Source organism: Propithecus coquereli, unplaced genomic scaffold (assembly GCF_000956105.1).
Source record: "Propithecus coquereli isolate 6110/MARCELLA unplaced genomic scaffold, Pcoq_1.0 Scaffold69, whole genome shotgun sequence".
NCBI lineage: Eukaryota > Metazoa > Chordata > Mammalia > Primates > Indriidae > Propithecus > Propithecus coquereli.
Genome location: NW_012152951.1, coordinates 5771932 through 5783004, shown reverse-complemented (window position 1 = coordinate 5783004; position 11073 = coordinate 5771932). Strand labels below are relative to the sequence as shown.

At 39.0% G+C, this 11073-nt stretch overlaps 1 protein-coding gene across 1 annotated transcript in view; it reads left to right on the top strand.

Moving 5' to 3' along the window:
* Window positions 1-9358, top strand: part of CDC123 (cell division cycle 123) — a 43888-nt gene extending 34530 nt beyond the window's left edge. The window contains exons 10-13 of the mRNA XM_012660909.1: window positions 271-346; window positions 4836-5024; window positions 8343-8480; window positions 9075-9358. Of these exons, the coding sequence (XP_012516363.1) occupies window positions 271-346; window positions 4836-5024; window positions 8343-8480; window positions 9075-9101 (430 nt within the window). The 3' untranslated portion in view covers window positions 9102-9358. The remainder of the gene's footprint in view (window positions 1-270; window positions 347-4835; window positions 5025-8342; window positions 8481-9074) is intronic.
* The last annotated feature ends 1715 nt before the right edge of the window (window positions 9359-11073 follow it).

Sequence of the window (11073 nt, the reverse complement as noted above, 5' to 3'; positions counted from 1 at the left end):
AAAAAAATCTTCCCTTAAAATATACCTAACATTAGGAGTCGTAATGTCTTAAATAATTATGTGCCATGGTTTGGGGATTATTCGTTTAACAGGTGGGTAAATGACCACCTTAATATCCTACTTTACACTTTCATCGGAGGTCTTGGCCTACTTAAAATAGTTGAGTTTACATACTCAAATATGGCCAGAAATTTTTCATTTGATATTTAGATAATTATTTTTAGTTGACGAAGAGACTCTCAGCATGATTTGAGTCACTTGTATTTTTAGACTGAAGATGAAGATGGGGCTAGTTTACATTTATTCTTCAGATCTCAAAAGGGATGAAAACTTCTGTAATGAAGCAGTAAACTTAAGGAAGTTACTTATTACTGACTTAAGAATTCCTACAGCAGAGATTTCACTGTCCAAGACATAATCTTTTCGAAGAAATTTAGGTCACTAAACATCATCTGGTAATTACTGCTGATTGGTTTAGCTGTTAAGAAGATAAGCAGATATGTTTTGCAGTATGTTACCTACACACCGAAAGGAATATATCTCATTCCCCCTCTGTGCTCATGACCAGCCTGGACAACATAGCAAGAACCTGTCTCATTGTAGTGAAATGTGATACCTTTAATCACCTTTTGGATAAAAAGACCCGGTCCATATGGTCATGTCCCAGAATAGCTGTTAATTGTTTATTTAACTCTGTTAAGTCCAAAGACGTCACTATATTTTCACCTTTTGTCTTCAAGGATGAGGGTGTCTATTAAGAGTTACTAGAAAAAGAGGCTATAAATTGAGATTTGGCAAAGAAGGAGGGATGTTACTTAGCTAAGTTGCAACTGTGTGGAAACAAACCTCAGAAAAGGACAGAAAGCCTGTGTGATGGGATGGATAGAAACCTCCAGCAGGCAGGAGCCCGTGATTCTAGCCCTGGCTCTGCCTCTAACTCATACACATTGGCCAAGTCAAATCACTGAGGCAGCCAACATTTATTGACAGTCTATCATGTGCTGGATGCCGTGCTTCTATCAAGAAGCTTCAAACATGACAATCTCCGGCCTTCGAGGAGTTTCTGATCTTCAAGTGGGAGTGACAAAGATGTAAGCATTCCAGAGAATGGCCTGGTAGCAAGCAGAATCAGTCAGTGAGTGAACCTGGCCTGTTGGCCTGAATATTCTCGCTTCTCAGAAGGGCTTTATTCTCATTTAATTTAATATCTCACTTAGTCTATATACTCCTGTGAGGTATGTATGTGTTTTACAAATACCAGAACTGAGGCAGTTATATTATATATGGTGACATTTGAAAATGTTGGAATTTACCAAGGTCTCTCACTGTATCCCTGGCAAATGTCTTGGTCTACTGTAATTCAGCGGGGCTGACAGAGAAGTGCAAATTTTTAACTTGGTGAAGAGTTAAGAATGTCTCAAGTGAAGTTGGATAAGTGCACAAGTAATTACTGCTGTGATCTTACAGAACTGAAACTAGTTATATTTCTAAAAGTGTGAAACATGCTAGTATAAACATCCTGATAGTTTCTGAGAAGAGTTTCAAACCACGGTGTAAAACTCATTTGCATTTACTCAATGGCACTGGTAACAGAGTTTGTTAGGCAATTTCTTGAATGTATAATGCTGTGGCTGTTCTTGTAGAAACTAACTCTTCTTTTACAGTGGTTTCTTACAAGAAATACAACTGAAGTGTATGTAGACTTGGCAACAGTTTGATGTGTCTAATTTCTTATTGTGGATGGGCAAGTTGATGGGGTCTTGATAGATTCTAACAATCAAAGCAGTGGACCACTCATTCAACAGGTCTGGGATGTAGCCTTGGAACATGTATTTCAGAAAGCTCCTTAAGTGATGATAATACACAATTAGAATTAAGAATGACTATCTTTGATTCTTAGAAGTTATTCTGGTCCCGTTATGTATTATTCTCAGTTGTGAATATTGTCATTAATTTCTAATTTCATTGCTTTATGAACTGAGTATATGTCATCTTGTGTCTTGGTGTTATTCAGATTGGCTTTGTGACTTGGTCACTTTTTTATAAATGCTCTGTATGTGAGTTTCTAATGTGTGAAGTACTCTGTAGATGTCTTTAGATTAAGCTTGTTAATAATGTTGTGAAAATCTTCTACATCTTATGGATGAAATGATATCTGAGAATTTCCTCAAAATAATACAGATTTGGGGGGAATGGATGGGAATATAGATGAAACAAGATTGACCATGAATTGTTAACTGGTTGAAACTGAGTAGGGAGGTACATGGAGTTCTTTACACTATGTGTCTACTTTCATGTATGTTTAAACTTTTCCACATTAAAAAAAAAAAAACTAACAATTTTAAAGACCATGAAAATGTATCTTTCCCAATTTTTTGTGTACTTGATCTATCAGTTACTGAGCCAGGTATGTTACAATCTCCTGCTTCCTAATTCTGTCAGTTTTTGAGTTATATTCTCGAGGTTGTGTTCTTAGACAGATGCTAGTTCAGAATGCTTTCATTTTCCCAGTGACTTCTCATCATTAGGCAAGGACCCGCTTTGTCCCTATTAATGTTCTTGCACATTGGCATTAAAGTATATTTTGTCTGATATTAACAGTATTGTAGTTTTTTTGGTCTTAGAATTTATCTTTTTCCATCATTTTATTTTTAGCTGTCATGTTTTAGGTGTGCGCATGTATCTTAAATAATTGCGTATTGTTGGGTTCTGTTTTTTTAATCCCTGACAATTTCGGGTTTTAGGTGCTGAGTTTAGTTTACATTTATTATAGTTGATAATTGAATGTTTTCTAACATCTTATTTTGAGTTTTCTGTTTGCTTTTCTTTGCTTTTTTCTACTTTTATTTAGATTACTGGATTTTCTATTTCTTTTCCAGCTCTTCCCCCCATAATGATTTTGAAGTTTGGGTTTTTGTTTCTGTTATTTTGGTAGTTATCATTAATTCTTAACATGGATATTTAATAAACTCTAAATTTAATTTTACATTCTGTTGCCCTCATGATGCAAACAGCTTAGAACACTGTAATTTCTAGCACCCACCATTTTACATATGATTTCTGATTTTTTATCTCTGCCTTGTTTTTATACCCCCAAATTAGTCATTATTGTTGCTGTTCAGTTTCTTTGTTCACTGGTGCTTCTTGCCTCTTGCTGCTTTTTGGATCCTATTTCTTTCTAGTATTGTATCCCTTAGTAGGAAATTCCCTCAGTTGTTTTTTGGCCCTCAAGCATGAAGCACAGGCTTAGCTAGGTATAGAATGTTCAGTTGATTGGTTTGTTGCTTCAGCACTTTGAAGATACTATCCTGTTGGCGTTTATTGTTTGGCTTCTTTTCTTTCTATTTCTTTTCTTTTCCTTTTTTTTTTTTTTTTGGTCTTTTTTTCTCCTGCTATGTCTAAGAATTCATTCAGAAAATAATTCATTTCCTTTGTCAGTAGTGGAGAAGTCTGAATTCTTAGCTATTATCTTTTCAAATATTGACTTTCTTTTCTCTCTTCTTTTGGAACTCTGTGTAGAGGTATGTTAGAGCTTCTCAGTTTTTCCTCATGTCTCTTAACTTCTCATTTTCTACCTCTTTCTCTGTCCTGTCTTATGTAATTTTCTCACCTATATCTTCCATTTTATTAGTTCTCTTTTAACTTTGGCCTGATACATTTAACCTGCCCATTGAGTTTTAAATTTTATCAGCTATATTTTTCATTTCTATAGGTTCTATTTAATTCCTTTTCAAATCTGCCTGTTCTTTTTTTTGTGTGGTATATCTTGTGCTTAGGGTTTTGGTTTCCTTTATATTTTCAATCATTTAAAACTACTGATTTTGGGGGGGGTCATATTTTTGAGATATAATTTAATAGAGTAAAATTCACCTTTTTTAGTGTACAGTTCTGAGCTTTGACAAACACATTGAGCCATATAATTACCAACCACCACATTGAAGATACAGAACTGCTCCATCACCTCCCTAAAATGTTACCAAGCAATCGATGGACTCGCTGCCCGCTGTGCACAGAAGCCAATGTCATGGCACCAGCCTTTGAGAAAAGAAATACAGCAGGGATTAAAGCCCCAAGAACGTGGGGAAATCATCATTAGTCTGGAAAGACAATATAAAATAAAGGTGACACCATTGCATTGTACCCAGGGTGACAGAGTAAGACTCAGAGGCGCCTGGCTCTACCTCAGCATGGTCTGCCCAGGTCACAAGTGATCTTTCCCTGAGGAGGGTCCACCAGCTCGCCTACCTGTGGTCTCAGAACAGGACGAGGTTGACACTTACATCAAAGGTTGATGTATTTTTTTCATCTCCCCTTCATATGCTGTCAAGCTCTATCATGCAGACAAGACACATACTACATTAACATGTGAAGAATACGGAGTATTTCCATACTTCTTTGCAGTATGTTAAAAACAATCCAGCCTACAAATTAGCCTTGCAGGAGTCAGAAGCGCTGCTCTCGTGAGCTGCAGGTACCTCCTGCCTCCGCCCGGCTCCCCCCGAAGTAGCATCGAAGGCTCCCAGGAAGGCACTTCAGTCAGACTGCATTGCTGAACCTTCTTGTGAGATTTTCCTTTTTCCTGCTTCAATGTTTGACTTAAAATTCCAGTGAGACTTGAGGCCAGAGTTGGAGGATACATTCTTCAGTAGGGCTTTTCCTTCCTGGGTCCCTTCTCCCTGCATTCACAGGTGACCTTCCCTTTAGAGCTGTGCCCCCTCTGTTTACACAGGTGGCTCTTGCTCAGATGGGACCCAGAGGGATGATCTTTCGAAATAAGTTACAGATTTTTAAGATTGTCTTGGAGAAAATAATATGAAGACTACCTTTCTAAAAAGAGAGAATACAGACTGTGTTTGTTTTTATTTTATATTAATTTTTGTCTCCTCGCACTGCAGGGAAAGGTGTGGCTAATTGACTTTAATCCATTTGGTGAAGTCACAGATTCCCTGCTGTTCACCTGGGAGGAGCTGATATCTGAGAAAAACCTCAAAGGTGATTTTAGTGAAGGAGATGCTCAGGAGCAGGTAAGACAGTTTTTAAAAAGGTATTTCTAAAAAAATCCTTTTTATTCCACTGACTGCTTGTTCTTTAGACACATAGATGGGCAGTGACAAGGACCCTTGGGAAGCACGTAGTAAAACAGATTTACTAAGGGGGACTTGCCCGCAGAGGTGGTCAGAGAAGGGTGTACATTCTGATCCATTCATTCAACTGCACATAAAGAAATAAGGATCGTCGCAAACATTTTTCTGGTTATTTTCTCTTTCTTAGCTCTTTATATCATTCCCACCCGGAAGAATCTGTTCTGGTCTCTCAGATCAGTTCATGTGTCTGACGCCAGGCACAGCTGCTGAGCGCTGACAGGTGACGCCCATGGGCACAGACCCTCGCATTGGTGAACTGGCTTCCTGACTGGCTTCCCCAGTCAGCGCTCTCTTCCGTTACCCACAGTGGCTCGTTCCCACCTTCTCCATGCTCTGGCTCTTCCATCCCATCGTTTCTTCCCTTCCTCTCAGCAGATACTTTTACTTCCTCTTCATAGGAAAGAGAATCCACTGACAAGAATTCTCTCAGTTGAATTGTCATCAAACCTACAAACTTGTCTGTCCCCTCCTGAGTCTGATCCCCTCCTGCTCAGCGTGCTGTTCCTTCCTGTCTCTCCATGTACCCTGTGCTGCTCCTCCAGTCTCTTCCTTCCTGCCAGCTCCTGCCCCTCAGGACTTAGCCAGGTTCCCATATCTCCCATTTAAAAAAAATAAAACCTTCAACCCCATTTCTTCACCCAGCTACACTCTCCTCTCTCAGCCTCACAGCCAGAATTTCCTTAAACAACAACTTTGTATTCCTTTTTGCTGCCTATAAAAAACAATACATAAAAAGTAATAAATGAAAGTACCCATTTTTAATGAAAATTGCAAAATCCTCTAGAACCCTACCACCTTGAGAACTACACTGTATATTTTGGTCTGCAACATGCATTTAACACATACACATAAACCTTTTTAAATAAAGAGATTATGCTGCATAGGCATTTATGTATCCTGAGTCTTTTATTTGCTATTATCTTGTGAGCATTTTACATCTTTTTAAAAAATAGTTTGAGTTTTACGTGGGAATTTAAGAAAACCGAGAATTAGAAAGAAGCAGGACTTGAAATCCTGCCACCTGGAAATCACCATCCCACCACTGCAGTCAGTGTTTTTCCAGAACACACACACTTTTACGTAAGTTGGAGCTGGTGTCACCGCTGCTGCTGTCACACGACTTCTTTTAAACCACGCAGAGGTTGTGCCTCACCACAGCCAGCTTCCATCGGCGCTGTCCCCACTTGCTGCCGTGGGTGCTCCCCTGTCACCTACGTACTCCTCAGTCCTCCACCAGCTGGCTTCTGTCCCACCACCCAACAGGGCTGCTCTTGGCAAGGTCTCCAGCACTCACTGCGCATCCCGGTGCACGGTGCACAGTCCTCGTCTCACAGAGCCGCCGCGCAGGACTCGAACCCTTGCCCGCTCCGTGTCCTTGCAGCACTCCTTCCCTCGGTTCCCGTGGCACGCGCTCTCCTGCCAGGTCCTTCCTGCTTTTCTAGCTGCTTCTCTGCCTGCTTCTCTGCCTTCATCATGAGCGTTTGTCTTTTGCCGATCTCTGAAATACTTCCTTTCATCCTTACTCTGTCCTGGGCCCTCCTGGCCCTGTTCTTCCAGCTCTGAGTCAGATCCGTATTTACCCTGTGGTGGCACTTGCCAAACTGTGTTCAAGTGGCCTGTTGACTTGCCTGTGTCCTGTGTTAGGCTGTAAGTTTCTGAGAACAGGTAGAGCGTCTTCTTGTTTTCAGTGCGCCCGCAGGGCTCAGCACAATGTCAGGCACAGTTTATGTTTGTCAAATTAATGAATGAAGGGATTTATGCCTGCTGGCATCTTACAGTAACAGAGTCATGAAATCTGAGAGACAAGGAAGGAGAATGTAAAGTATCCAGTACAGGCGTTAATTTTAAATATGAGAGACACAATTATTGGATACAAACAACTTGGTGCAAGATTAACTCTGTGATCCAAATCCTTTATTTAATTCTTCTAAATATTGGAGGTTGAGGGATGACAAAAGGGGAACAAGAACTGGCTCCTGCCTCCTCGTCCATCATCCCCTCCTGCCTCTCTTCCCTGTGCTCAGGCCACAGAGACCAGGCCTTCCCTTTGTTCCGTGAGACTCAAAAGTCCTACCTTGCGTTAAGTCCTTTGTGCTAGTTGTTTCCACTGCCTTCAAAGCTTTGTTCTGCTCCCAGACCCTCACGAGGCTGCTTTCATCCCCCTGGTCAGTTCTCGGCCCAGATACCTCCTCAGCAACGTCTTTCCCGACCACCCTTCTAAGATGGTCTGTGTTGTTGTCCTCTTAGTATATCGCCCTGTTTCTTTGTTTCTATGACACTTTGTGCTGTCTGAAATGATCTTGTTAATTTGTCTGCTTGCTTGCTTGCTGTCTGTGTCCTAGTCTTGTTTACCAATTTATCTCCCATACCTAGAACAAGGTCCAGCACGAAGTAGATGTGTCATAACTCTTTGTCAGATGATGGGTCTGCCTGATGAAGATACGCCCTGCTTTCTTGGGCCCCATGGTCCTGATCCATTCTAGTTCCCAGCCTGTGTCCCTCTGTGGACACCATCCTCACCTAGATATCTGCCATCCCAGAAGTCCAAACCCAAGGCCATCTGTCTCCGAAATCCTTTTTGGCTCAAGGCCACATGTAAATATATTAGGCAAGACTCTAAGCAAGTACACTAAAGAATGTGAAGACTCATTAAATCTGATACTTGAATTTGTTACATAGGTGATGAGAGGGATACTCAAATAAATAAGTTAAATGACCTAAAAGAAGTATAGACATGTTAGGGAATTCAAAGCACTCATTTGCCCTCACTATTAACTGTTCTCTAAGATGGTACTGCACACCTGTGGAAAATAATATTTATAGAGCATTGTGGCCTGTGTGAGTTTGCTTGAGGCCAGAGATGGCTGGCCTTAGGCCCTGGCCCACTCAGGGGCTAAAGAGACCCACAGCCCATGTGTGCACACTGTGGCTGCACCCTGGTAGCATTTAGGGATCGACCTAGCACTCCATGATGATAACTGTTTCCCAGATACCTTATGTTTATCTTCTAGTGAATATGTAGAATTACTTTAAAATCTCGGTTCCTTCTTTACTTTAGAATCTTATTTTCTCCTTATCTAGTACAGAAGAGAACATGGAGTTGAAATTGATATGCCAGGCTCTTTTTTAGTTCGGGGAATAGGCCTAAAAATAAATTACTTGCGGACTTTCCTTTTTTTTTTTTTTTCCTTCGTAAAGGATTCTCCAGCTTTCCGTTGCACGAACAGTGAGGTTACAGTGCAGCCCAGCCCCTACCTGAGCTATCGACTGCCCAAGGACTTCGTAGACCTCTCTACTGGGGAAGATGCTCACAAACTGATAGATTTTCTTAAACTGGTAACATACATGTATATTTAGTATGCTGGTCATCTTTTCAAATTGGCTTTTTAATATTTCATTTTAGTCCTATATCACCTAGACTTTTATTTGATGATTATGAATTAAAGGAACAGTATTATTGAGTTAGACCATTTGATAATGAAATGTGAAATGTGAGCTGAAGGAGTAATTATTGATTAGAATGATAGAAAACGTTTTTATGCTATACATGCTTTTTGAAAATTTTTCATAGTACATCTAACTTTGAAGAATGTGTATATGTTGTTATAGAGCTACAAGAAGACCAAATCTCTGCTGTGGTGGTGATTTCACTCAAGGGGGCATGTAAATATTTGTATTTCTGTGTGTGTCTGTGGGGGTGTTTTTATGTATGAAAGAAAGAGAAGAAAATATTCAAATGCCTGAGGATAATTTGCCCAGGAACCAAAACTAGTTTAATGAATTCGTTAAGGCACATTTTTCTATGATAATTTTCAATCACATTTTTTTGCAAGGCCTCTAGAAAATTATACTTGCTAACAAGAGGTGATCTTGGCTGAGCAAATGTCCCAATTAGAATGTGCTATTTTAACTCTTGGTTTTCTTTGACAGAAAAGAAATCAGCAAGAGGATGACTGATTAGAGAGCTAGAGTTCAAGACCCAGTTAAAGAGGAAACCACCGCTGCTTCAGGAGGCTGTTCATAGGCCACAACTTCCTGTCCCCCCTCGTCGGTGGGGTGGGGGCAGGCATTGTGGACAGCAACGGCTTTTTATATTCATGTATATTCACCTGGATAACAATGGAGGGACTTTGCTACTTGTAAAAATGACATACTAAATAGATCTTAAACATAGGAAACCATGCTGTTCTGATAATAAAATACTTTCTATGAAACACCTTGCTTTTCTGGCCCAGTCTGTGTAGGTTTATCTGTATTTCTTGTGCTGATATTTTTATACCTATAAGGTAGATGGGCAAATTTATATTTATTATACAGAAATAGAGTCCTTCTTAATCATTACTTTTCCTTTTAAAAAATAGAATCTTTTATTACTATAGAAAATATTTTCCTACTTTGAGGCTTTTCATATAATTTTTCTTTCAGTTTAGCTTCAGTTTGGGTATAGCTAAAAAAGTAGAGGCTTTTCAAACTATCAACTATGACGTTTTTAGCATATTATAACCACCTTAATATATGTTAGCAAAACTATCACAGGTTTGATTGTAATTTGACCTTTTAAAAAAATATTGGAATTTGGGGAGGTAGATTCATTTTTTTTTTTTAAAGGCTGACATTTTAGTAATTATTCTTCAGTGCTCTAAGTGATGATAGTGGTATCAATGGTATCTGATTTACTAAGGGCTTACTACGTGCCAAGCCACTCGGCTGAAGGCTCTTTTTGTATTATTTTACATTACCAGGCAATTTGAAGGATACAGGCATCATAATTTCCCAGAGTATCTATCGAATGTGGTATCAAAGAATATTTTACTCACTGAAGGTATGTTTCTCGACATACAAGAACACACATGAGTGTTGCCTCTGTAGGAGGATACAGAGACAAATGGAGCAAAGTTTCCCCTACTGTGCATTTAAGGCAGATTGTCTAGAATGATGAAAGATAATTTCTTTTTTGGTTATCTCAAACTCCATAGCTTTTTGTGTGGTTTCACAGTCATAATCACTTTATTAGTGCGTTAAATCCAAAACATGAAGATTAAGTTGTGATCTTTGTACTCAGTACTTGATCTTTGTACTCAGTATATCAAATGCCATTTCTGAGGCCAACTGTTTGAGGTACAGGTGTTTAAAAAAAAATTTTGTTTTTTTCAGGTGTTCATGGGTGTCTTATTAACCTGTGATAGAGGGCTTTAGTATCATGAGTTGATTGAAGTCTAGCTCTGGAAACTGGCATTAAGATGGTACTTTACCAAGTTTTTTAAAAAATGTAAATAATACAAATTGAAAACAGACTATATAGAATAAAAAGACTGAAGATTTGATAGTTCATAAATAGTACAATTCTTGGTGTAAAACTTACTAAATTTTTGCATTATTATTCCTGAGGAAATTACGGAGTTCAACTCTCACTTCACTTTTTAAACCATGATTTACATTGTTTCCTTAGTATATTTAATTTTAGTTGATTATCCTGATATTAATACTAAATAAAAATAGGATAATATGCAGGAAACATTGTCCTAAGTTCCAATATCTTTTATGCCTGCCTGGAGATTAGTTTTGAATTATCCTTTTGTTTTATTGGCATTATCTGTTCTTTCTTTGAGGTATCTCAAGTTTGTGCTTGAATTTAGAAAATGAATATCTATGTGATTCCTTAGCTTGTCCCTGCAGTTCTGCTTTCTGAAGAGAAAACATTGCAGCTGTTGATTTTGAAGGGTTGGAATAAACCTGCTTGCTTTGTCCTGCAGGCAATGGCATGTAGCACAGGCCTCCTGAATACAGCAGACTTTGCCAAAAGTTCTGTTTTTAAAAGTCTCATTTTGATTTGCATTTTCTGAGTTCATAAATTTTTCCCATCTACTCAACCATTTCTCTTGTTGGTGATTGAGGATTGTGTCTGTTAAAAAACAAACAGAAACTAGGC